General features: G+C 43.9%; 4 protein-coding genes across 5 annotated transcripts; 3 read left to right on the top strand and 1 right to left on the bottom strand.

The window, feature by feature from the left end:
- Window positions 1-512: 512 nt before the first annotated feature.
- LOC127761687 (glutamate synthase 1 [NADH], chloroplastic) lies at window positions 513-12,259 on the top strand. Of its 2 annotated transcripts, XM_052286015.1 has the most exons (23): window positions 513-770; window positions 1,374-1,751; window positions 1,827-1,946; window positions 2,036-2,149; window positions 2,234-2,386; window positions 2,472-2,572; window positions 2,968-3,064; window positions 3,550-3,659; window positions 3,795-3,898; window positions 4,005-4,184; window positions 4,267-4,610; window positions 4,738-4,802; window positions 4,887-5,356; window positions 5,655-6,524; window positions 7,053-7,207; window positions 7,322-7,483; window positions 7,704-9,233; window positions 9,467-9,685; window positions 10,075-10,349; window positions 10,465-10,770; window positions 10,920-11,187; window positions 11,364-11,618; window positions 11,726-12,259. In XM_052286015.1, the coding sequence occupies exons 2-23, from the start codon at window positions 1,404-1,406 to the stop codon at window positions 11,981-11,983; spliced, it is 6,504 nt and encodes a 2,167-aa protein (XP_052141975.1). In that variant the 5' UTR covers window positions 513-770; window positions 1,374-1,403; the 3' UTR covers window positions 11,984-12,259. The 2 variants fall into 2 exon arrangements, with proteins under 2 accessions (XP_052141975.1, XP_052141982.1); XM_052286022.1 differs by lacking the exons at window positions 513-770; window positions 1,374-1,751; window positions 1,827-1,946; ... (2 more) ...; window positions 2,472-2,572; window positions 2,968-3,064 and adding an exon at window positions 3,079-3,392.
- Window positions 12,260-14,361: 2,102 nt separating this feature from the next.
- LOC127760424 (uncharacterized) lies at window positions 14,362-15,101 on the top strand. Its single transcript, XM_052284677.1, has one exon. The coding sequence runs from the start codon at window positions 14,482-14,484 to the stop codon at window positions 14,869-14,871; it is 390 nt and encodes a 129-aa protein (XP_052140637.1). The 5' UTR covers window positions 14,362-14,481; the 3' UTR covers window positions 14,872-15,101.
- Window positions 15,102-16,934: 1,833 nt separating this feature from the next.
- LOC127760181 (uncharacterized) lies at window positions 16,935-17,710 on the top strand. The gene has a single exon (XM_052284401.1). The coding sequence runs from the start codon at window positions 17,084-17,086 to the stop codon at window positions 17,432-17,434; it is 351 nt and encodes a 116-aa protein (XP_052140361.1). The 5' UTR covers window positions 16,935-17,083; the 3' UTR covers window positions 17,435-17,710.
- A 2,472-nt stretch (window positions 17,711-20,182) lies between these two features.
- LOC127756249 (uncharacterized) lies at window positions 20,183-23,074 on the bottom strand. Its single transcript, XM_052281642.1, has 3 exons — window positions 22,354-23,074; window positions 21,313-21,856; window positions 20,183-20,500 (listed from the first exon to the last, which is right to left on the bottom strand). The coding sequence occupies exons 1-3, from the start codon at window positions 22,980-22,982 to the stop codon at window positions 20,339-20,341; spliced, it is 1,335 nt and encodes a 444-aa protein (XP_052137602.1). The 5' UTR covers window positions 22,983-23,074; the 3' UTR covers window positions 20,183-20,338.
- Between the last annotated feature and the right edge of the window lie 4,072 nt (window positions 23,075-27,146).

Here is a 27,146-nt window from a genome sequence, read left to right as displayed (position 1 = left end):
ACAAAACTAATTACGATATACCATTCTCATGTAGACGTTCTCTTTTCTTTTGCTAGTCATACGTGCATATATAACCAAACAAAAAATGTTTGAAGTACTCCTATCCAATTTATTACTCCAGTAGACAACAAAAGAAAATGTTTGAAGTAATAACTGATCCATGGTACAGTAGGGTTGTCGTCAATCTTGTGTTTCTTTCATTCCATTGTACTTACAATCGTACTCCAGCTAGCACAGCACAATGGGCTTAAGCTTTGGACCCCAAATTCTGATCTTGTCGGGGACCCGTACGAAAATACTCCCGTAGAGATGCAGATACCGTCACAACCTAACAACCAACGAATGTTAAGAAAACAAAGGGGAAAAAAAAAGAGGTGAATTCGGAGGAGAAAAAACGGTGGCTAAAATATAGTGCGGGTGTGGGGACGCGACGCGAGCGACGAAAGAGGAGAGAGGATGGGTTGGCCTGCCCCCCCTCCCCTGTCTATAAATGCAGAGGCGCCGAGTGCCCTAGTCGCCGCTAAACTCGGAGGAGGAAACGGGAAGAGACCCGCGAGAGAGGCGGCGCCCCGTTTCGTCCCCAAAACCGATCCATTCATTCGCCAACCACGCCGTCCGCCGCGTCGCCGGTAGAGAAGGCCGCCGTGCGTGCGGGAGAGAAGGGGGAAGCACAAACCGCGCTCGGGGACGAGAGCCGCGAGGCGAAGGTGTGGGGAGGATCGGGACGCGGCGTCGGCGTCGGTCTCACCTCCGGGCTACAAGAGCGAGAGGTACCCGCTCGGCCGCACGCACCCTTCCTCATCGTCGTCCTCCCAACTTGACAGGATCGGGAGACGGTTTTCCAAAAAAGAAAAAATAACAAGTTGCTCGGCTTTTGGGGTTCGGTTTGGCTTTGTTTGGTTGGGTTGTGCGTTGTGGTTGGTGGTGGTGGTGGTGGCCGCCGGCGTCGAGAGCTCTCCGCCTATCGGCCTATGTATTTTTTTTATGTTTCGATCTACTGGTGGCTCGCTCGATTCTGCGTTCGTGCGTGCCGGTCGTGTGGGGGCGGATGGAATCTGCGTCGCCGTGTGGGGGTTGGTAGATCTGTTCATCCCCCGCGTGTGTCGCCGTTTGCCCTGTGTGCGTGTATTTTTCTCGTTTTGCAAATTGCAAGTGCTGTGCTGTGTTCCATCGCAGCATGACACGAGTTCCCTCCCGTTGCTTTTGGTGGTGACATGTGGGAAAGGGAGATTGCTTTGAGGATTTTCTGTTCGTTTGTCTACTTTTTTTTTTCTCTTCCCTGCTCTGTATTTTTGTGATGGGATTTTGTTCGTTTTCTTCTTCCTGGTGGTAGAAGTACGGTCTAATGCTCGTCGTTTGATGTCGCGTGACAGGTAGCAGAGGGAGAGTCGTGAGGTGCAGCCATGTCGGCGGCGCAAGGGATGGCCTACAAGCTCCGCACCGACGCGGCGCCCACGGGCGCTGGCCGCAGGGCTCGGCGCAGCCACTCCTCCGTGGCGGCGCCTTACCGCGCGGCTAGGCTGGTACAGGGCGGCGTGTCCATCGAGGGCGGTTTGGTCGGCGGATGCCAGCTCACCGAGGAGCGCGTCGCCGCACGGCCGCCCCGCGCCGCCGCGCGCGACGCCGAGCCGGTCAGGCCACTTTCGACGCTCCCCGAGAGCAGCATTGGGCTGTACGACCCCTCGCGCGAGCGCGACTCGTGCGGCGTTGGTTTCGTCGCCGAGCTGTCGGGCGATTACAAGCGCGCGACGGTAAGTGGTAGCTCTGCAGGTTCTCTCTTCTGAACATCACCTTTGCGATATCGATCTGATTTCACTTCTCTGCAGGTCAATGACGCCCTCGAGATGCTTGAGAGAATGGCGCACCGTGGTGCCTGCGGCTGTGAGAAGAACACTGGCGATGGTGCCGGTATCCTTGTGGCTCTACCGCATAACTTTTTCAGAGAGGCGAGCTAGAAACTCAATAAAATTTTAAGGCAAAGGCAGCTCGTTTTAACAGTTAATTCATCTTAGCTGTTACCGTTTTACTCCTGCAGGTGACAAAGGATGCTGGGTTTGAGCTACCGCAGCCAGGCGAGTATGCTGTCGGTATGGTCTTCCTGCCAATCGATGAGAAGCGCCGTGAGCGGAGCAAAGCTGAGTTTCAGAAGGTTAGTTGTTTTCATTTATTTTGTTTTTTCAATTCATGGCCGTGATATTTACACTAATGTTTTCTGTTACTTTCATTTATCCAGGTAGCGGAATCGCTGGGACATGTAATACTTGGGTGGCGCCGGGTTCCCACTGACAACTCAGACTTAGGTGAATCTGCGCTCCAGACTGAGCCAGTTATTGAGCAGGTTTTCCTCACCAAAAGTTCAAGTTCGGAGGCTGATTTTGAGCAGCAGGTCATTCCACGAGTTTACATTTTGAATTTATGAATGCGTATGTAGTAGACTGTGTATTTAACTCATTTGTAATGAATTATTACAGTTGTATATCCTGAGGAGGCTCTCGATTCTATCTATCCGTGCAGCTCTGAATCTCCGTCGTGGAGGAAAGAGGGACTTCTACATGTGTTCTCTCTCCTCAAGGTACTTCTTCCTCTTTTCTCTCTTCTTCCATATTTCAAGTTCTCTATGTTTGATTGAGTTGAAGGATGGAAAGGATGATGATTCCCAAATCCCAATCAAGTACACATTTCATTTTTTGGAAGAGATCATCAGCAAATATTTTCCAAATTTCATGTTTCCTGTGTTTGATTACGTTGAAGGATGAAAGCGATGATGATACCCAAATCCCAATCAAGTTCACATTTCTTTTTTTTTTTTTTTGGGGGGGGGATCATCAGCAAATATTTTCTATTTCAAATGGGACTAAAGAAAGAAAAAACAATGAGCTTTCTCTTAAGGATCCTGTAGTGTAATAACCTTCTAATTGTGTTCTATTCATGTGAGTAATTCAATGTTTGCTTTCTTGTGATTTCCAGGACTATTGTCTACAAGGGCCAGCTTAAGCCATGCCAACTTAAGGGGTACTACTATGCAGATCTAGGTCATGAAAACTTCACAAGTTATATGGCTCTGGTAAATACAATACCTTGATCCTCTTATACAAAAAAAGTCATGACCATAGTCGGCGGATGGGAACCAATAATAGCAAGGCAGTTGTAAGATCAAGACTCCTGTGCAGGCATCAAACTTTGAATTGTCTTACCATCACTGCTCTATTCATATGATATTTCAGTCCTGGTTCTTGATGCCTTTAAGTGAAGTATTAGAAATCTTTATTAGTTGATACCCGATAACCATGTTGCAGAGTCCAGCTGCAGTTCTGCTATGGCCGACTGCTATGCCGACTCTTCTGGATGTGACCTCCAATTAGGTGGTGGGAAGAAATTGTGTTTGGTTTGAGGTAGCTTAGGGCTTCCAACTGTTTTGCATGAAATTCTATGCAACTGATGCTTCAGTTTTTTCAGTGTGTTGGTGTTTCATTTAGAAGTTTTGTTCAACATTGTAAAATTACAAGAGTTGAGTATAATACAGTTACTAAGTTTCATGCATCCAAACAGGTTCACTCAAGGTTCTCCACGAACACCTTCCCCAGCTGGGACCGTGCACAGCCGATGCGTGTATTAGGTCATAATGGAGAGATCAATACCCTCAAAGGGAACAAGAATTGGTAATCTTGCTTTTTTTTTTTTTTGGAATGCCCCATACAATGTCCATTTCTAGGTTGTATGTAATCATCTCCACATGGCTATGCCATTTTTGTTTATGATTCTTGGTTTTATAACTACTTTTGCATGCATGGCAGGATGAAAGCACGAGAAGGTCTCTTAGAGTGTGAGAAGCTTGGCCTAACAAAGGATCAGTTTTCAAAAATTCTACCAATTGTGGATGCTACCTCGTCTGATTCAGGTAAGAGCTAATTGTTTCATGCAGTGAAACATCAAGTACACTTAGAAAATGGGATTTTCCTTATTTTTAGAGATTTGTTAATTAGATAGAATCATTTCAATTCTAGGTGCTTTCGATGGTGTTCTTGAACTTCTTATCCGTGGTGGAAGAAGCCTGCCAGAAGCTGTGATGATGATGATACCTGAGGCATGGCAGAACGATGTGAACATGGAACCTGAGAAGAAAGCTCTCTATGAGTTCTTGTCTGCCCTTATGGAGCCTTGGGATGGACCTGCTCTAATATCTTGTAAGAAGATACGGAAGACCTTTTCCTTCCTGATCACACATTTCCCATGTACTATTTGTGCTTACTTTGCTTTCATCTGCAGTTACTGATGGCCGTTACCTTGGAGCCACCCTGGATCGCAATGGGTTGAGGCCTGGTCGATTTTATGTGACACACAGTGGACGTGTAGTCATGGGAAGTGAAGTTGGTGTTGTTGATGTTCCTTCCAAAGATGTATTGAGAAAGGGTAGACTAAACCCTGGAATGATGCTGTTGGTTGATTTTGAGAACCATACTGTAGTGGATGATGAAGCATTGAAGGCACAGTACTCGAAAGCTCACCCATATGGGGAGTGGCTCAAGAGACAAAAGATATACCTCAAAGACATTGTAGAATCTGTGCCAGAAACTGAGAGAGTTGCTCCTGGAATTTCTGGTTCACTCACAGTAAGTCTGTTACAGTGTTTTAACATTTTATTTTCTTTTTTCACTGGCTACAATTTTAGCTGGTATTTATGAGAATTTGGTTACACTATAATTACTTATCTTTTTTTTTTTTTACACTTTGGTGTAGCAAAAGAATGAGAAAAAGGAACATGCAGGCGTCAATGGGATTGTGACTCCACTAAAAGCCTTTGGGTAAGCAAGGTTTCGACTTTGTTGACTATCTTTGCTGTTTTGAGTTCCTTTTTGGTTTATTTATCAAATTTATTTTTACTGCAGATACACAGTTGAAGCCCTTGAAATGCTGCTTCTCCCGATGGCTAAAGATGGAGTTGAAGCTCTTGGATCCATGGGAAATGACACACCCTTGGCAGTCATGTCAAACAGAGAGAAGTTGACTTTTGAGTACTTCAAACAGATGTTTGCACAAGTTACAAACCCGCCAATCGACCCAATTAGGGAGAAAATTGTTACATCTATGGAGTGTATGATTGGGCCAGAAGGTGACTTGTTGGAAACAACTGAAAAGCAATGCAACCGCCTTGCACTTGAGGGTCCTTTGGTGTCGATTGATGAAATGGAGGCTATTAAGAAGATGAACTACCGTGGTTGGCGAAGCAAGGTGCTTGACATAACTTATCCAAAGAAGTCTGGAAGGAAGGGCTTGGAAGAAACTTTGGACAGAATTTGCACAGAAGCTCGGGGAGCTATAAAGAAGGGCTACACTGTTTTAGTTCTCTCAGATAGAGGTCAGTGAAATATTCAATATATACTACTGATGTTTCATTACTCATTACTCATAATTTTGTAATCATTCCTGCGGTAGTCAAACGCATTCAACAAATTTATTTTTATTTAAATGTAGCTCCAAGCATATAATTTTGGAATATAATAGGTCGAATATTATCAATTAAGTAGGTGTAGCGCTGTTATTATCAACAAAGTTATAACATTCGTTTACCTTATGCATTTCCGTGTCTACGACATTCTTCAACATTTGACCTTTCTCGCATGAAACTTACTGTTTTGTTTAAATTCTTGATGCAGGATTTTCCTCAGACTGTGTTGCTGTCAGTTCGCTCTTAGCAGTTGGCGCGGTACATCAACATCTTGTGGCCAATCTTGAGAGGACGCGCGTAGGTTTGTTGGTGGAGTCTGCTGAACCTCGTGAAGTGCACCACTTCTGCACCCTTGTTGGGTTTGGTGCTGATGCTGTATGCCCTTATTTGGCTATCGAAGCAATTTGGTGCTTGCAGAATGATGGGAAGATTCCTCCTAATGGTGATGGGAAACCCTACTCAAAGGAAGAACTTGTCAAGAAATATTTCTATGCTTCTAACTATGGAATGATGAAAGTTCTTGCAAAGATGGGAATTTCCACCCTTGCATCTTACAAAGGTGCACAGATTTTTGAAGCTCTTGGCCTTTCCTCTGAAGTCATCCGTAAGTGTTTTGATGGTACACCTAGCCGAATTGAAGGCGCCACTTTTGAAATGCTTGCACGAGATGCTCTACGTCTTCATGAGTTGGCATTTCCATCAAGAGCACCTCCACCAGGAAGTGCAGATGCAAAGGCCCTTCCCAATCCAGGGGACTACCACTGGAGGAAAAATGGTGAAGTCCACCTCAATGATCCCCTTGCAATGGCAAAACTACAAGAAGCTGCTAGAGTAAACAGCCGGGCAGCATACAAAGAATATTCTAGGCGTATTCAGGAGCTCAACAAAACCTGCAACCTGCGTGGTATGCTTAAATTTAAAGACACTGCTGACATGATTTCTGTGGACGAGGTTGAACCTGCAAGTGAGATCGTTAAACGCTTTGTTACTGGTGCAATGAGTTATGGATCCATTTCTTTGGAAGCACATACTGCCCTTGCTATGGCCATGAACAAACTTGGAGGGAAATCTAATACAGGTACACTGAAATACTATGTAGCATTTGTCCCTTTGTTGCTACCATTTGCACAATCTGCAGTAAGAACACTTTATGGAATTACCTTTCAAAACAAGCCTTCTGCTCTGAGCCACTATTTTAGACATACTTGTACCTACAAATGAACTTATTTTGATTCTATCAAACAAAAAGGTATTTACTGCATTTCACTCAAAGAAACTTATACGGTACCTTGCTATTTTTTTAAAAAAATCTTCTGTTGGTGTGGAGAGTGCCTTCTGAAGACAAAATATCACTATTTTTAGTGGGATTGAGTTTTTTCCTTGCTATACAGAAAATTCTTTCCTGCAAGAAGCATATTGCACTATTTGAGACTTTATTTTTTGTGTTTTATTTTATTTAACTGTTTCTTTCTTGTTTAACATATTTCTAGAACTTAATATTACTTTTATTCCCAGGTCTAAAATATCTCCTTTTACCCTTTTGCTATTTTGAGTAGAATCCATAACCTCTAAACCATTATGCACTAACTCTAATACATCTGTGAAGGTGAGGGAGGAGAACAGCCTTCTCGTATGGAACCACTTGCTGATGGTTCAATGAATCCAAAAAGAAGTGCAATCAAGCAAGTTGCCAGTGGAAGATTTGGAGTTTCAAGCTATTATCTGACTAACGCTGATGAACTGCAGATAAAAATGGCTCAGGTACTTGTCAACATTGTGCACTACAAAATCATTAAAATGATTGCAGCAGTCTATTGAAAGCACCTACCATGTTGCAGAAATTTACCTTTTGTTATAACTTCTTTATGTATGTAGGGTGCTAAGCCTGGTGAAGGTGGTGAGCTTCCAGGCCACAAGGTTATTGGTGACATTGCGGTTACAAGACACTCTACTGCTGGTGTAGGACTGATTAGCCCACCTCCTCACCATGACATATATTCTATTGAGGATCTTGCACAACTTATCCACGACCTTAAGGTAACTTAATGTGATACTGCATTGCTATTTCTTGAAACCAAGCGATTTGTTGTTATTTTTGTATAGTTGTTAGTACTAGATTGATTTCTGAGATATCATACCAACTCATGATCGCTCATTTGCCATGCAACATTTTACAATTGAACTTGAACACATGCATGCAATTTGCAAATGTTGCTTCCTGATATATGGTGACATTCTTGTTGCTTGTACTCTTCAGAATTCAAATCCTAGAGCTCGCATAAGCGTCAAGCTAGTTTCCGAGGCTGGTGTAGGAGTTGTTGCTAGTGGTGTTGTAAAAGGACATGCAGACCATGTCCTTATATCTGGCCATGATGGAGGGACGGGAGCTTCTAGGTGGACAGGTATTAAAAATGCTGGCCTTCCATGGGAACTTGGATTGGCTGAGACACATCAAACTCTAGTGGCAAATGGGCTTCGTGGCCGAGCTATTCTGCAAACTGACGGGCAGTTAAAAACTGGCAAAGATGTAGCTGTTGCTTGCTTACTTGGCGCAGAAGAATTTGGTTTCAGTACTGCTCCGTTGATCACACTTGGTTGCATCATGATGCGGAAATGTCATACCAACACTTGCCCTGTTGGTATAGCTACTCAAGATCCAGTGCTACGAGAAAAGTTTGCTGGAGAACCAGAGCATGTTATCAACTTCTTCTTCATGCTTGCTGAGGAGCTAAGAGAAATCATGTCTCAGCTTGGCTTCCGTACCATTACTGAAATGGTTGGGCGCTCTGACATGCTTGAGGTTGATCCAGAAGTAGTGAAGAGCAACGAGAAACTTGAGAACATTGATCTCTCATTGATTTTGAAACCAGCTGCAGAGATTCGCCCTGGGGCTGCTCAGTACTGTGTTGAAAAGCAAGATCATGGTCTTGACATGGCATTAGATAACAAACTCATAGCTTTATCAAAAGCTGCACTTGAGAAGGAAGTTCGTGTTTTCATTGAGACTCCAATCCAGAATACTAACCGAGCAGTAGGCACTATGCTTAGTCATGAAGTCACAAAGCGTTATCACATGAAGGGATTACCTGCAGGTACGATTCATGTGAAGCTCACTGGAAGTGCTGGTCAAAGTCTTGGCGCTTTTCTCTGTCCTGGAATCACCCTTGAGCTTGAAGGAGACAGCAATGATTATGTTGGCAAAGGATTGTCTGGCGGAAAAATTGTTGTCTACCCACCAAGAGATAGTACATTTATTCCAGAAGACAATATTGTAATCGGTAATGTGGCTCTATATGGTGCTACTATAGGAGAGGCATATTTCAATGGAATGGCTGCAGAAAGGTTTTGCGTGCGCAATTCAGGTGCTCAAGCTGTGGTTGAAGGAATTGGTGATCATGGGTGTGAGTACATGACAGGGGGTACTGTGGTTATCCTTGGTAAAACAGGAAGAAACTTTGCTGCTGGGATGAGTGGAGGCATTGCTTATGTTTATGATATTGATGGGAAATTCAGCGTCCGCTGTAACCATGAGTTAGTTGATCTCTATCATGTGGAGGAAGAGGATGACATTACCACATTGAAAATGATGATAGAACAACATCGACTTAACACTGGGAGTGTTGTTGCTAGAGATATACTCTCTAATTTTGATACTCTTCTTCCAAAATTTGTCAAGGTATTCCCAAGAGATTATAAGAGGGTTTTGGACAATATGAAGGCTGAAAAGGCTGCTGCTAAGCTTGCAAAGGAACCAAAGATTTCAAATGGTGTTTCTGTAACCACTAAGGTAGGGGATATTCTGAATTACTAAGTCTATTTTATTTTTGAACTCATTAAAATTTCACGATGGACAAATAGTTTCAAGTGAGAAAAATGAAAAAAAGAGAGAAACTTTTGAATTTACATTGATTATATATGAACGTGTATTCCATATCTATAATATTACCTTAGAAATAGCAATTGTATATACTACCATTGCTCTGTAATATTGTTGGCTTAATTAGATACTTAAATTTACAGAAAGTGCAACCGGAGCAATCAACAAACCGACCAACACGTGTTTCCAATGCCAAAAAGTACCGAGGTTTCATTTCATATGAGCGAGAGAGTATTTCTTACCGGGATCCAAATGAGCGTGTAAAAGATTGGAAGGAAGTCGCAATTGAATCAGTGCCAGGGCCACTACTGAACACACAGTCTGCTCGTTGTATGGATTGTGGAACTCCTTTCTGTCATCAGGTAATATTCAGCTTTGTCCCCCTTTCATTGGTATTATTTTTGTTGGATTGTTGTTAGGTTAAGGTTATTGTTTTCAATTTATCTTACTGTTGAATTCAAGGACAATGATGAGTAATTTTACATCTTAGACAGTAAAAAGTTGCCACTATTTAGGCATTGATAATACTTTTATGATAACTTAATCGTAGATATTGTTTGTCTTAACTTGTCCAGAAAACTGCTGGCTTGTTGCCTTTTTTTTTCCCAAAATTTGTTACTAATATACCTCCTAATCATGGCTTGTGGTAATATCTCTATGCAGTGAGTACACATTAATGTATTGTTTATCCATTGAATGAATATTGTGATTCTTTTCATGGTGCTTATTATAAACTTCAATATTTTTGCAGGAAAGCTCAGGTGCTGGCTGTCCTCTTGGAAATAAGATTCCAGAGTTCAATGAACTGGTTCACCAGAACAGATGGCGTGAAGCACTAGATCGTCTGCTTGAGACGAACAACTTCCCTGAATTTACTGGAAGAGTATGCCCTGCTCCCTGTGAGGGATCATGTGTTCTTGGCATTATTGAAAATCCAGTATCTATCAAAAGCATAGAATGTGCGATCATAGACAAAGGTTTTGAAGAGGGATGGATGGTACCGCGGCCTCCACTTCAAAGAACAGGGTATTCTTTTGCGATGTCATTTTTTTTGGTCTAATTTCCATCACGCTTTTAGTTGTTATTTCATTACAAGGTAACATCTGAGAAGCTATTAAAATATGAACTCCTTGTTTTGCAGAAAGAAGGTTGCCATCATTGGAAGTGGTCCGGCTGGTTTGGCTGCTGCAGATCAACTAAACAAAATGGGCCATTTTGTTACTGTGTTTGAACGTGCTGATCGTATTGGTGGTCTGATGATGTATGGAGTGCCAAACATGAAGACAGACAAGATTGAAATTGTGCAACGCCGTGTCAATTTAATGGCAGAAGAGGGCGTTACATTTGTGGTGAACGCTAATGTAGGCAGTGATCCTTTGTATTCAATTGAGCGCCTCCGTTCTGAGAATGATGCAGTCATTTTGGCTTGTGGAGCTACTAAACCAAGGTAACAGATCTAAAATGTCGAATCGATCATTTCTATCTTACCTTGCTTTACTGGTGATGGTAGATTGTTAAGTTTATGAGAGCTATCAGCAAAAGTAAACCATATGCTTGTATTATGAGTTGACATTTAAATGATATTTTGTTCAACAGGGATCTAGGTATTCCTGGACGCGAGTTATCAGGAGTTCATTTTGCCATGGAGTTCCTCCATGCAAATACGAAAAGTTTACTTGACAGCAACTTGGAGGATGGTAGATACATATCTGCCAAGGGGAAAAAGGTTGTGGTTATTGGTGGTGGTGACACAGGCACAGATTGCATTGGTACATCTATTCGGCATGGTTGCACCAGCATTGTAAACCTTGAACTTCTTACCAAACCACCAAGCAAGAGAGCAGCTGATAACCCATGGCCACAGGTAAATATATGTCCCTAAATGTGATAGATTAGCTGGCTTGGCTAACCTTGCAGGAAGCTTTCATACAAAACAAGGCACATCTGTAAAATAGTTTCTTATCATGGCCTTGGATCTGTTTTGCTCCTATCATTTCCTATTGGGAATATGTTCTTATGTTTTGTGTTTTCTACTTGTAGTGGCCTAGAATCTTCCGTGTTGACTATGGGCACCAGGAAGCATCTAGTAAGTTTGGAAATGACCCAAGAACTTACGAAGTCCTGACCAAGCGTTTTATTGGTGATGAAAATGGAAACGTGAAGGCCCTTGAGGTGGTCCGGGTCAAGTGGGAGAAAGTCGATGGGAGATTCCAGTTCAAAGAAATTGAAGGCTCAAACGAGACCATTGAGGCTGATCTTGTCCTCCTAGCTATGGGGTTCCTAGGCCCTGAAGCGGTTAGTTTTCCCCCATCACCAAAAGCTCTACAATATTGAGTTATACTGTTGGGTAAGGTTGGTGAGAATGTTCATTAAATAATAACAAGCTGTTTCCCTTTCTGCAGACTATTGCTGAGAAACTAGGTTTGGAGAAAGACAACCGGTCTAACTTCAAAGCTCAATTTGGAAACTTTGCAACCAGTGTGGATGGCATTTTTGCTGCCGGGGACTGCAGACGTGGACAATCACTTGTTGTTTGGGCCATCACCGAGGGGCGGCAAGCTGCTGCAGCTGTCGACAAGTACTTGTCAAGGAATGAACAAGATGCCGCAGAGGACATAACCCCCTCGGGTGCAGGTTTTGTGCAGCCTGTTGCAGCATAAATGAAACAGGCAAACTTTTCAAGACCAGTGCAATCTAAATTAGGATCAACGTTTTTAGTCTTTGATCACAGCAAGTTGTCTTTGAAAGATAAAGCCGGGCTCAATAGGGAAAAGAGAAGAGCCTTCTTATATTTTGGTAGATAAACAATTGGAAATTTTGGTGTGTTCTGCTTGTTACTTTTCCAGTAAAATGATTTGCATGGTGAAATGCCGTTTTGTAATCTGAATAATAATGTACAGTTGTTTTGGTTTAATTAATAGATGTAAATTTGTCTATTAATCTTGCCATTTAGTTTCTTGTTTCTGTGCAATTGCTAATTGTTGTTCGAATTGTCGAGCTGGTATACCTGGTGAACATGCCATGAAAGTGTGAAATTTGTTGCACTCGATTGGATTTGTTGTAAGTACTGAGTTGTGTTTGGCATATTTGAACACTTGCAACGAGAACAAAAATATTGCACAATGAATTTACAAACACTAGTTGTAGCAACACAACGGAAGCGGGACAGTACAACTTGGCCATCAGGAGTAAATGTCACCACAATAATAGAGGGGACCAATTCAACACACAATTTAGCATCCATTATAATTTACAAGTGTTTAATTTACTTTATATTTTATATATAAGTAAATGCCTTTCGTGGCCAACACAATGCATCGAGACTTCGGCGTGGATGAAATAGTAAAAGTGACACGGATCTTGAATATACCTTGGTGACGATATAGATCCAAATCAACCTTAGCTCCAAGAGTGTGTGTCTATACATATACATATATATATATATATATATGGTGAAATCCGTCTCGTAGGTGAATTGAACGGGTTTTGGAAGGATTTCACACTAAATCTGATTAGAGTAAGGGCGGAGCTAGAAATTTTATGAAGCTGGACAAGTTAATAAAAATTATATAAAACCACTACCCACTTATCAAATGTTTATATGCCGATTTTACTACTAAATTGAACACATGAAAGTTTTTCCTAATAAAATCATAGTTTAACATGCATGTAAATTTTCAATAGTTGAAAAATCTGATAGTTTATAATATAAACGAACAATTCATATGGCTAGCACTTAAGTCAACCATATCAGTCATTATGAAGCATGCTTGTTCCAAAGGCTTATAAGTTATAATTAGTAAGAGCTTAGCCTGCTAACTACTCCCTTCATCCCATTATATAAACGATTTTGGAGGGATGTGCCGTATCCAATGCTACGAATCTGAACAAAAATATGTCAAGATTTATAATATTAGGATATTTTACATTCCTCTAAAATCCCTTATATTATAGGACAGAGTGAGTATGTTAGAAATCAAACTAGGTGGACTTTTACACAATAAAATCAATAGACTTCAATGGATCGTGCAGGCAGAGCCCGGCAAATGCCCGTGCTGGCAGGCGATGAATTCACCGCTATTTAGAGTGATCATATTTTGTGATCCATGTCTTCTCTGTTTAGGCAATTATAATTGCATTAAGAGTAATAACAACCAAACAAGATAGTCAAACTAAATTAACTCAAAGTATAGAAAATGCACCAGTCAACGCGAAACTATTCTAAACTCTCGAGGGAAAATTTTCTTGTTGTTTGCATGTCATCTAAATGGTATGAAAAAATTTGAAAAAAAAAATAACAAGATATAAGATATATTAATATGTGATGAATCACTCCACTAACTTGCAAAGTCAAATTTAACTTCAACAAGTTGCAAAGAAAAAAAAACATATTTGGCTATCAATATACGCTAACTAGCCATTGTTTAATTTGTTTCTTTTAACTTGTATATTTATAGAATAAATCTATCACATATTAATCTATTTAGTTAATTTTTTTTATTTTTTCATAACTATTTAAATATCATACAAATGACGACACCACACAAACGGCGGCCCAAGCCCTGGCCAACGCCATAGTACAATTATCCGCAACGTATGGCTAGCTCAACCCTACTGTAACATGAACAGGCGTGCCGTCAGATCCCAGCAAAGTTGCAGAAGTTACCAAATAACCAAACCCCAAGAGATACGCCGTTGACGGTCTAAGCCCGGCTGCCGCCTGCGGTCATTCCATGCCAAAGTTTCGATCGGGCAACGGCGACGTTCATCAGTACAGTACTTAACACGACAAGAAAAACCCCCGAAAAACCCAATGAAACCGTGCCAGAGCATCGTGTCAGTCACACCAGCGAGACAGACCACCGCGCCACGTCCGTCGCCTCTAGCTCCGTCGACCGGCGCGATAACCCTGGTCAATACGCTCGGGGCTTCTCCGGCTCCACCGCTCGCGCGCGTCCTTTTACCCTTTTGAACAGGTCACCCCCCACATCGCCGCGCACGCTATAAAGCGCGCGCATGGCAAGCCACCGCCAGAGTGGCACACCACCACCACCGCTGCTGACTTCATCGCATCAGAACCACTGCAATAACCACTGGGTGAGCGCGCGCGTGCAGCGGCCAGCGGCTGGATTAGCTCTACGAGGCACAGGCGCGCGCCATGGGCAACGCCGCCGCGCGGGGCATGCGCCACGACGACTACGCGACGGCGGCGGCGGCGACGGGCGGGAGGAGGAGGAAGAGATGCTCCAAGAACACGGAGGCCGGGAGCGTGCCAGCATCCGTGCCCGGGCGTCGTGGGGCGGAGCACTCGGCCGCCGCCGCCGCCACGGGAGTGACGGTGAAGGTGGTGCTGAGGAGGAAGGACGCGGAGAGGCTGATCGCGAGGCTGAACGAGCAGAGCGCGATGGGGCGGAAGGCCAGGATGGCGGAGATCAAGAGCGAGCTCATGGCGGGAGACGGCGGCCGTGGCGCAGCCGCCGCCTCGGCGAGCCCCGCGCGGTGCCGGGACGCATGGACGCATAGGCTGGCCCCGATTCAGGAGAATTAGCTAAGCAACCAGTATGTCTACTAAGTAGAAGTAGTTTATAGTTAGTAGTACGTACACGATTTTGTTTGGTCACCCTGCAGCCATGTGCTACGTAGGAGTATATTAGCGGAAAGAGGTGGCAACGGACGTAGTTGCGTACACTTGTTGTTACTGTACTGGTTTTGTTACTGTACTGGTTTCAATCGATGTCCTAGTATACTTGAATCAGTTAATTGCCAGCTCGGTATGCACTGCTGCTTGAAAATCCAGTGACACTGAAAAATTAAAATCAGATCATCGACGCTTCCTAGTTTTCCTCCTGCCATAAAAGAAAAACAAGAGCCGAGTACTGCACCTACAAACCTGAAAAGAAAATTAGAACTGCAAAAATGATGCACGCCCACACACTGCACCCTACATAAACGATTCAAGGCAGATCAAAACAGAAGACAACTAACTGCTCGAAACGACGGTGATTTAATTTCATCATATAGAGTCATTCGACCAGTCGCAAAATCCCCTGTATGCCGTTACGCTTGCCCCGGCCGCGTAGCTGAAAGCAACGGGACGACGGCCCAGTGCCACCATTTTTTAACGCGCTCAGCTTCGCGGTTCGCGCTGGACTGCGGGAGGCTGGCACCACGGCACGCCAGCGCGAGCTGTCGTGCTAGGTTACATGCTGTGTTTAGTTCAACGTAAAGTTTGTATTTTGGTTAAAATTGGAGATGATGTGACTGAAAAGTTGTGTGTGTATAACAGGTTGATGTGATGGAAAAGGACTGAAGTTTGAATCCAAACTTTAGATCTAAACACAGCCACAGTCCACTCCTCCTCCCCTTGGCCGAGTCTTTTCCTCGCCTCTCTCACCTTTGCTAGCTCTTGTGGTCCGATGAAATGATGAGGTGAGTCCAGGGGCGTCTCGGCCAAATCAGGTCCCCGTGCGAAATATTAAAATGGGCTCTAGTAGCCTAGTAAATTTTTTATAGTAAAATTAAAAACGGACATGGCGATTAGCCGATCATCAGCGATAAAATAGAAGCGAAGGCCGGAGGGAAATAGGGAGAGGAGACGAAGCGGCTGCGGCATCGGAACTTCGGCGATATGCGACGACGCGGACGCCTGGACGGGAGTACGATGGAAGATGGATTGATTCACCTTCTGCAACGTTTTGGACCTTGTGTTTGCTACTATTTGGACTACAAATTAACTAAATTAAAGCCTCTAATATTATTATATATAGGACATACTTAATATTTTAGGGCCTTAAAATTTGGGGGCCCCTGTTCGGTCGCATGGGCCGCACGGGCCCCCGGGACGCCCCTGAGTGAGTCCACTCATCGGAGACAAGATGCAGGCGACTTTCAGGGGAAAAACTCGTACGTGCCTCTTCCAGATAACCCTTTTTTCTACGTACCGTCTCGATCCGACGGTGAGACAGGTTTAATTAGCTCCTTTTGCGTTTTGGTTGTGTTAACTTGACCTGACAAGTCACCTAGAGTCAAAAAACCGAGCAGTGCGCAGCGGGTGACCGATGAAGGGCCCGGTCGAACCAAGTCACACACGGCTACTTAAACGATAAAATCATTAACACTTACACTCGATTAATTAAGTTTTAATCATTTTAAATAAAAAATAGGTTTATATGATATCTTAAAGTAACATCTATAAAGAAAAATTTCACATTATATGCTGCATTTTCTTTTAGAATCAGAAGCTCCCTCTAAACAATTTATTTTTATTCAGGTTCTGAAAAACTGTAGTAGTAGAATCCAGGAAATGACAAAGTCAGAAGCTAGAAAATAAGCTTTTACAGATTCTTAAAAACTAGCTACAAACCAGCTGCTTCTTAGAATTTTAAGCCCTCCAAACAAGCCCAATACATCGAACCAAAATATCGTGTCGACCACCAGGCAAGCACACCAGACACCACACCGAGCACGCCACGTCCACCCCCCGTGGCCCGTGCGGCCGTGCCCCGCTCGCGCGCGTCTTTTGCCCTTTTTGAATAGGTCATCCCTCCCCCACCCGCGCCCGAGCCCGCTATAAAGCGCGCGATAAACCACAAGCGCGCGCGCGCGCACGCCAAGCAGTCCACGAGCACCACCACCGGTTTCACTGCTCGATCGCAACAGCATCGCCACAAGTCCGCAATAAACCACCACACACCACGTACCGGGGTGGCCACTAGTCTCAGGCGGCTCTCAAGCTCTCAAGCTACTCGCTGCCTACCAGTATGGGGAACGCCGCGCCGCGCGTGCGGCGCCGCGACGAGCCCGCGGCGAAGAGTTGGTCCAAGGGCGCGGAGGCTGCCGGCGAGCTGCTGCCGGTGGCCAAGGCCGCGGGCGGCGAGGAGAAGGCGGCGGCCGAGCGCGCGGTCGTGACGGTGAAGGTGGTGATGACGAGGAAGGAGGCGGAGAGGCTCGCCGCGCGGCTGAGGGAGCAGAGGGCGAGGGGGCGGAACGCCAGGATGGCGGAGCTGAAGAACGCGCTCCGGGCGGGGGACGGCGCCCGCCGCGGCGCCGCCGCGGCGAGGCCTGGTCCGCGCGGCCGGGCGCAGAGCCTGGCGCCGATCCAGGAGAGGTAGCTATGCATACTGCCATGTCTGAGCTTGCACCTTCTGCAAGCTTTGATCATGGAGGAGGAGAAGATTAGTTAATACTTTGTACCGTGACGTCGTAATTGTGGTTTTGTAGCGATATACGTACGATTTTGCCTGGTCACCCGGCCATTGATCTGCTGTACATATACGTAGTGGAGAAGTGGTGGCGACGTATATGTATATAGTTCGTGACCTCGTGTTACGATCGAGTAATGTATATCCTACTTTCTTTTTTGTTATTTAACACAAAAGTTTGCACCACTACTATACTGTCGATCGAAGCAATCTGATTGAATATATCCCAGTCAGAATGAGCGTCACGTCATCACGGGCCCCCCACTTCTCCCTTTTCTTGCATAAACAAACACGAGGCAAGTATCGCGCCCTCGAACCGGACTAGAAACAGGAAACATAACTGTCACACGCAGGTACACCCCCAGAGGCTAAAGTGCTAAACACCAAGGCACACCAAGACAAAAAACCGAAGCTCATCGGCGCCCAAACAACCAGTACAAGCAAGCAAACGTGGCACACGGGCACACACGATCACACATCAAGCTAATTGTTGCTGCGCGGCTGCGCCCAAAAAAACAAACGATTAGTAGAAGCTTCACCGCAACGCTGAAAATCGCGACAGGATCACGAGATCGCATCGTCCACAGGCTCGCGCCGCCGTTTCACCGACACGGGAGTGGTAAACCGAACCCGACCACAGGCTCGCGCCCGGCGTTTCGACACTGTCACTCTCGCGTAGGAATGTAAATGGCTAACTCGCGAATCGACTTTAAATATCAAAATAAACAGGTTTACGATTTATTTTAGTTTATAAATAGATTTAGCGGGTTAATCACTTGTTAGCCAGATGAGTCCCCCGGCCGGAGATGCATCGGAATTCTGCGGATATTTTCCAACCGGTGTAAAGCGCACGCACGGCGGCCTTTGATCGATCATGCGACTGGCTAGGTCGATCGGATTTTGCAGTTGTAGAGGCTTCGGAGTTTTGGGGAGTTTGGAGTGGCATCCGTTTTGGCGTGGAAAACGAAAGAAAGCTGGGGACAACGAGAGCGACGGCGACGAGTGTACGTGGTGCTTTGCCCACTTGAAAACAGCAGTTAAAACTTTGGCATCCGGAGTTCTTATCTCCCTCCCTCTGAAGCCGCCGCTATCAAGGGCGTCGCAATTACCGACTTGTTCAAAGTTTATCGTGAGCTAATTAAAGAAGGCAACGTGAACCTTATCCAGGACCGTTTCTTCATCAAGATGTGGTGAAGAGACGAAGCGCGCGGAGGGAGAGTGAGTGGCACGGCCAGGGGACGGGTCGTCGATGCAATTATCCACAGCGCAAACAGTGCTTCAAGTATTCAACCTGTGTGGTGCTGCAGGATTTTCCATTCCACTTGTTTGGTCTCGGTACAAAGTTCTGGATAGTCTTGCGAGTTGCGACCGCACAGCGGTCTCGTACAAGTCACCGGAAAGTGAAAATTGACTGAAACGACAAATCACAATTAGATAAAGACCCGTTCTTTTCTGATATACAGATTTTACCGCTTTTTTATTAGCATGCTTTTTATACCGATAAATGATGTATTTTGTGTGAAAGCTTTCTACATAAAAATTACTCTAAAATATTTTTCTGCTAATGTATTTCTTGTTTTTCTCTCTAACTTTATGTACTGGGGAAAAACATCATCAAAATGCATTTGACGGTTGATGATGTCTTCTTAAGGGTTAGCGTGACAGAGCTGGCAGGATGGAAGAGCGCCAGAGAAGCTACAACATTTTAGAAGGAAGATCATCTACAAGCTGAAGCTGGAGAACGCCTCACACCTGACAAACTTGCGGAGGCAGGGCTTCTTTGCTTCCTGTAGGGTTGTATTGGAGGTGAAGCACAGATGCGATGAACCGATTAAACTCAAACCACCAATGACGAAGTGGCGATTTGATGGTTCTTGAGGTTCGTCGCATCTGTTTCCACCTTCAATACATTCTCCATGGGCAACAGCAAGGTGTGTGGCCGTGTGGGTTCCGTGGATCCTCCAGTTCGTTTGCCCATAATGGGCAGAGAAAACGACCAAGATAAAGAGAGCAGATTCCTGACATGAATCAGTGCAGAATCCAACTTCACCCTGCTGCCAAATCGGAGCTTACAGAAATATATGAACACTTGATTTGTATTGTTTAGCAGCTTAAACCATATTGAAATCTTATGCTCCACTGTAAAAAGATTACAGCTAGAAATTCTGAACTGTGGAAGGGCATGTAGTCTAGTGGTTGCAGTGACCTGAGTTGCACCACAAGATGCTGAGTTTAAATCTCTATATGAACGAATTTCAGATTGAGTTATTTGAGGGCTAAGTTCCTAATTTAAAATGGCTGCATATATACGGTTGGATATAGAGACCAGGTAAAGAAAAAAAAAACCCTTCTTTAAGTAAAAAAAGGTAGAAATTATGAACTACACCAACAGGTCAATTAATTTCAACAGCGGTTTTTTATCTTTTAATAATTGAGTTAATTTAAGTTAGCAGTGCCAGGAGTGATGAGAAGTGAAAGGTTGCAATGACTTAAGTAACGCCCTAAGTCTTAAGTTAAAATCTACGTAGGAGCAATTTTAAGAAGGCTAAGTTCTCTGTACATAGAGGAATGACAAGAAACCGTAGCTTCGATAGGTGAAATTACATACTAAGCGCTCGAAGAGGATGTGCACACTATTCAGTAACAGCGAAGTTCTAGTAGACATTACAACATGTGCATACTGGCACGTCATAGCTCATTAATTTTCAGCGTCAAGACAAAAGTTTATCATCACATTACAACAATTTCAAATTATAAAAGAACATCACATATAGATTTGCATTTCGTCATTTTAGCTGTTATATGCACTAGTTCTCACTTTCCCCCACCACTGGGCTTTGCGAACAGCTTCTTTGGTAGCTTCTCCAGAGGTGTTGTTTTCAGAAGGAAAAGCCTGGCAGCACGCTCTTGTAAGGTGCCACCACATTTTAGTCCACGATTCTGCAACTCTAGCTTGAGTCTCTCCATGCCAAGTACCTAAAAGACATAAAAAATGTTTGATTACGGAGATACATGAAACAAATCTAACAAATTGACAGGTTCACAGAACAAGATTCCACTCAAGCAAGTTCAAAACCATCGTAGGCACACCATTGGCACCACAGGGAAAAAAAATAATTGAACAAAAACTCAAGGAAGAAAACCATCTCTCTTGTCATGCACGCATCGTACAGTACAGGAAAAAAATGGATTCATCATCAGCTTAGTAGGATTTAGGCAAAATGAGTTACACATCAGGGGTTGTTATGTCAATTCTACATACAGTGTGTGCAGGGAAATAACAACGTAGTAATATGATTTGTCATAGCGAGGAAAAATGGTTATTCTATATCTCAGCAAATAACTGTGCCTAATTAACTTTTACACCTAGTGGTAATTCATCAAAGTTTGCATGTGATCACATACATTGCTTCATGTAAAAACATGCTGCATAATATAAACTGAACTATATAGAAATAATGAACTCAAGAATGATACTTAGATAGGCTGAAAAGTCACTTGTTGTCTAATTCCCCTTTTTTGTGTTGTCAACATGATAGTGTGGGTCTTTCATTCTGCATGCTGGTTGTCAACTACTCTGCTATATTACCACCAATTGGGCATAGCAGCTAAATATCAATTTCCCAACTTCTTAACCAAGAGCAGGGAAACTCAACCTCCAACCAAATTTGTTGTTAGTTTTGGACAAAAAAAATAAAGCAACTAAAACAAAATAACATATGCACTATGATGACAACACATCTACCCTAGCAGGTCCAATATTTGGTGCACAATCATGTTAAGCTTACCTCCAATTCTGCAGCTGAACTGTAAATTGTCAGGTCCAGTGGTTCCTGTGAAAGAGGAGATCTATTTCCATTGGCAGGTTCTTCTACTGGAGGCGCCTCTAGGTCATTAAGATGTGATGTGGCTGAAGCAGAAGCAGTGTTATCCTCTGCTTTTACATCTGGTTTCAACACTTCTTCTGAAAGAGCACTAACACCATTCTCAGGTGTGTGCTCATCCACCACTCCAATCTCATGCTCCACCACACCATCTGATATAAAATCACCGCATTCACCTTCTGACCTAATTGTAGGTTCCCTGGACTCCTGAACACCGTTTCCATTCTCCTCTGATTCAGAGCGTCCAGACTTCTCACCTGAGGTCTCTCCTTCTGAAGGTGATTCAGTAATTGAACCCAGATCAACCTTCTCGTCCTCACTTTTGGATCCATGCGAGGAATTCCCATCATCAAGAATTATGGATTTTGTATCTGCACCCTCATCATCATCCATTTCACTGTCACTATCGCTATCACTCTCATCCTCTTGTACCTTCTTCTTGCCCAGCCTACAAAAATGAATTAAATCAGGGACTTCACAACACAAATGGAATAATATGTTAGCCACTCTTCAGATGGTTGATAACTTTTGCTACACAAAGTCTGCATACCATGCTTGATTAATTTAAGCGCAAGACGGCAGCATAACAAAGACAAATTTCCTTCTAACAAATCACACACTTACATAAACTAGCTAGATCTCATTATAGCTGTGTATGTTCCAGCAAAATCAAGCATACAACAGCTCCGAGCAAGCACAAATTTCAACTCGGCATCTGGAGTTCTGTACAAAACTTTTAACCGACTAAGCTAATTGATCGGATCATTCAAGAAGATGGAAGCTCCTTATTTATTCCAATGGACTACAATTGAACCTACTTGCTTCTAATTTATTCCAATGGATTGCAATTGAACTGACTCGCAGCAAATTAACCAATTTTTTTCATAAACATACAACAAAATAGAGTAAAGACCACAACAGATAAGTCATTCTTGAGGCACTCACCAAATCTTAAGCTTCTTGGCATCTTCCCCACCGCGTGGCTTGGGCACGGTCTTCCTCTTCCCAAGAGAGGCGCGCACAGACTCCTCAACCGCATTAACGCAACTCTCGGCATCCTTGCGGTACTTCTCGAGGTATTTGTCCACCTCGGCCGCCTTCACACCACCGCGACCCGCTTCCTTAGCCTTCTTCTTGATGAAATCCTCCGCGAGCTTCTCGAGCTGGCGATCTGCGGCCTCGGCCTTCCACTCCTCGAGGCGGCGCTCGGCGTTAACGTGGCGCAGGCGGCGGCCGTTGATATCGCGGCAGGCGTCGAAGTTGCTGGTCTTCTTCTGGCCGGCCTTGGAGGCGGCGCCACGGAGGAGCGAGCCAAACCCGCCCTTGCCTCCGCGGAGGCGAAGGAGCGCGGATGCGGAGGGGAATCGGCCGTCGGCGGAGGAGGCGAGGACGGAGGACGGCGAGACGTCGAGGCGGCCGGTGACGAGGCGGAGGGACGCGGCGGGGACGCGGGAGAGCGCCGAGACGGCGTCGAGGAGCGCCGCGCCGGAGACGGTCGGCGTCGAGAAGCGGAGGCAGCGTGTGCGGCCGTCGAGGAGCCGCACCAGGATCTGGTACTGGTTGGCCTCGGCCATGGCGCGCGGTGGCGGTGCTCGAAACCCTAGCCCGCCTCTCGCCGCCGATGTCGCCTCGCAGAATCGGAGAGAAAAGAGGGGGTCAAACTTTCCCAATGACCAAAACATTAATACTAAACGTTATGGTGTAATTATATTTGTCTTTAATAAAACTTTAAAATGGAATCAGTTGTCGTGAATAAAAAATTATATAAAGGCATGTCACGAATTCAAATGTTCCCTTAGGTCATTTCCATTCATTTTTCTTGTCTTATGCACTTAAAACATATTGATTTTTCTATTTGTTATATCTCTGGAGGCAAAGCGACCTTCATTAGCAGAAGCATTTTGATCCATATCTAACAGACAAAATATAAACAAACATTAGTTGAAACCAATTCACAATGTTGCGATCTTATATTGAAATTATGGAAATCATATACATCATTTTGATATCTTAATAGCAGCATGAAAACATATACATCATTTTGATTTCTCGATCGCACCATGCCAATTTGGAAAACATAGTGGAATATTGAAAGTAATAAACTCTATGGTTTAAAATTTAGACCATAACTTGTTGATCCTCAAGCATTGATAAACTTCGAGAGCATTGATTGTGTTATGCAGTATACAATAATACATTTGCCCTTCAAGTACACAACGGATAAGACCGAACAAAAACCCTCAAGGGTGGAAGGACTATTTAGCCAGGCATTGCATCTCTGGCAGTTTCTAAAAGTTGAGACTTGAGAAGAATAAAATGTCTCTCACCCACTTTCTTCTCGATTGGTTTGTTTCCTTCTAATGGAGCAAAGCTATATCTTTAATGCAAGAAGCACTTTGCCCTTGTTCTGCACATGTGAAAAAAATTAGCTATTCATGCACATTTAGCTATTCATGTGAAAAACAAATTATACGGAATTCAAATTGGGTACATCATGTCAATGACCTATACAACCAACCGTTCAAATCTTACCAAACTCTTTTGTTGAGCAACAGAGCAATGAAAATACTCCACGAATCACCTGTCCAGGATAATCAAAGGAATTCTGCTCATGGCAAAGAAGACAAAAGAGTCTTATACTGAAGCATTATATGTATTGACCCCTCCTAAAACTGTAGCACTTTGGAGATAGCTCAATGTTGTTCATATGTGTTTCTGTTGGTGACCTAATTTAGTTTTAGACTGTCTGAAAATGAAGATCTAATCCTGGTCACTGTTAGGGTATAGAGATGTTTGAAAGCAGATGTTCCATGATATGCAATCTCCTACAATAAAGAAAATGATTTACTCTGTAATATATGAAACCAACTTTTCTGCTACATCTAGGAGTCTAGTTTGGTTAGATGGAGACTGTAAAAGAGCTCTTCAGTAACAAGCGCTGATCCAATTCATAGTGCAGTTATATTCAGACCGTCTTTATAGTGGCATATAACTTTTTTCATCAATAATATCCCAGGCTATGGTCATCCCAGCATGTAAGTATAATGCATACTCGAGTTTAGACAGATTCATAGCACTATGCTGTTAAAAGAGAAACTCTCATGGGTCTCTGTGAAAGATATTGCAGACAGCGTGATCTAGAAAAACGATACGTTTGTATATATATATATTCAGAATTAATTCTTGGCATTTAATACTCAATTGCAGCAGAAAATAGCCAAATGACTGCCCTAACAGTCCACTAATTATTGCATGTGGGTTGAAAACAAAACTGACAAATGAATTGAGGGTCCATATCCAATCATTAACCGAAACTTACATGCCTTACGGGGGACAAACATGATCATGGTACATTGCTCCACCTTCATGTAGTTGTTATCCATGTTTTCTTCATGCCTATTTTCATCAGATACATCAGATACTGGTTATAATGGGTTGCATGGCTGTTTTTTCCGAGATTACAAGTTGACATTTCCGCCAACAGTGTGCAGAGCTGATCTAACTCAATGGCACTGCAGCACTTCACTAGCACGTACTGCTTGTTAATTTTGTTAATAATACTACAACAATTCAGACCCTTAAAAATGGTTATACTGCTTTCTGAGCCTGTATTTTTGTACTGTCTGAAATATGAAGCTGGACTCATGAGAAATGAAATTGGAAATGTGCAGTGCATATTTATGTTGAATCCTGAAAATGCTGGCCTCATGATCAAAGAAGTAAAATAGCAGGGCTACGCCACACACTCCGTGACCATCTAACATAGAAACTCAATCATGCATGATATTCCATCCAGACCAATCTGAATTACATTTGTTGAATCGTCAACCCAATTGAGACCATATGAATCCTTGCAAACAAGCGCATTTATCATCGACCTAATATACTTCAGGTGTCAAAGTTAACCAAATTCCTCAACTCAACTGAGACCACAAAAAATCCTTACACCCAAGTGCATGTATTGTCGATCTAATATACTGCAGTGTGAAGATTAACCAAATCAACACCAGTTCATGTGCATACAGGTACATATAAAAGGTGGATTTTATAATTCGGGCTGTAATGAAAATCGTACTGATGTTTAGAGGCACACTTATCAGTTAAGAAAATAGCTCAAATTGTTGCGATAGATTCAAATGATATAATTACATGTCCTTCCCTATCAAATTCTTATAAAAAATTGTTCCACCTCCATCAATTCACCACTGACTGAAATTTTTGAAAGTGAAGTGTGATAGTGGAATAGTTCTGTTTGACTTTTTTGCGTGGCATAGGCTCAGCATATTTGGTTCTTTTTAAATGGACAACAATTGTCAGGAAAGCATCATTCCCAATCAGCATTATGCTATATAGTCATGCATCTGAAATAAAAGAAAAGAAGACCTCTATGGTACTGGTATATGGTATAAACAGACATGTAATACCTCTAATAACCATTAGAACAAAACAAGCCATGGACACTGTAACTGGCAAATAGACCTAGCACATTCCATTCATAACACACAGCAAATAGGAGGACATACATAATAGTTGCTTGAAGTGCTTGAAGATCATATTATTTATTCACAAGGAACATGATGTTCTGAAATTAATGTAAATATCAACTTTCCTAAGCTGTTTTTAGAGTAAAGCTCAGAATTTATTTTAACTCTCATTAGTTTGCTTTTGAATTTTGCATCTGCAGGATGGAAGAAAATTTGATTTAGACAAATCTAAATGGTTCAGAAATAAATCAATGTAGCAGAAGCAATGGAAAGTACTTGCGGTGAGGTAGGGAGCACACACGCCTCGTGACGTGGAGGTTCTCCGCCGGCCGTGTCGTCTTTGCTTGAGGAGGATAGTCTCTTTTCTGAATATGAGAGTGAGACAAATTTTCATTCAGGCAAAAATACGAGAGTGAAGGGATCGGTGGCGGCGCGAGCGGGAGGGATCGGCACATCGGCGGTGCACCTTGAGTCCTTGACGATGGAGGATTGAAGGCGGCAGCGACAGCGGCAAGGAGGGATCAGGGCATGCTGCCCACGGAGGTGGAGGAGTGACGCTATTATCTTGATGTAGTAACTGTTTAACATGGATAAAACTTGGTTTATCTTAAAGAAAACAAAAGGATTCCCAAAAAATAGAAGCATATGAAGGTGAAATGCTGAGCATACGTTTGCTATTTTGTAGCTGGGCCAAAAGGAGGAGGAGTCGCAGACAGGCCGCGACGTCGCGTTGACGGAGGCGCTGGGTGTCAGCGACCCGCCTCCGCAGGTACGGGAGAAACGAACGCGAGCGAAGGTGATGCAGCGCGTGCTCTGCGGGGGGCTCCGGCTGCGCTGCGTCAACCGGCGGCACGAGGTGAGGAGGGAGTGGAGGGGCTCGACGAGGCGATGGATGCCCGCGTCCGTCCTTGCCTGGTCGCCGCAGGGGGGACCTAGGTCGGCAACGGCGCGGCGGCGGACCTGCGAGGCGGCGAGAGCGCGAGGGAGTGAGCGGCAGGTGGCGATTAGGGTAGGCGATGCGCGAGGGAGAAGTGCGGTGGGGCGTAGTTAGGCGGAGAGATTATAGGGAGAGAGATCGCGGTTTAGAGGGAGAATCGCGCATGGGAGAAGGTGGGAGCGACGTGAGGCGTTGGATCTGTGAGAGGGCATCCTGACCGATCAACGAGGAATGAGGAATATAACATTGTGTTGGTGAATTATAGGGTAGACTAGTATTAGGTTATTATCCCTGACAGGTGGGCTCCACATGTCAGC

The sequence above is a fragment of the Oryza glaberrima genome, chromosome 1 (genome assembly GCF_000147395.1).
Source record: "Oryza glaberrima chromosome 1, OglaRS2, whole genome shotgun sequence".
Classification (NCBI taxonomy): Eukaryota; Viridiplantae; Streptophyta; class Magnoliopsida; order Poales; family Poaceae; genus Oryza; species Oryza glaberrima.
This window is presented reverse-complemented; position numbering and strand designations above follow the sequence as displayed.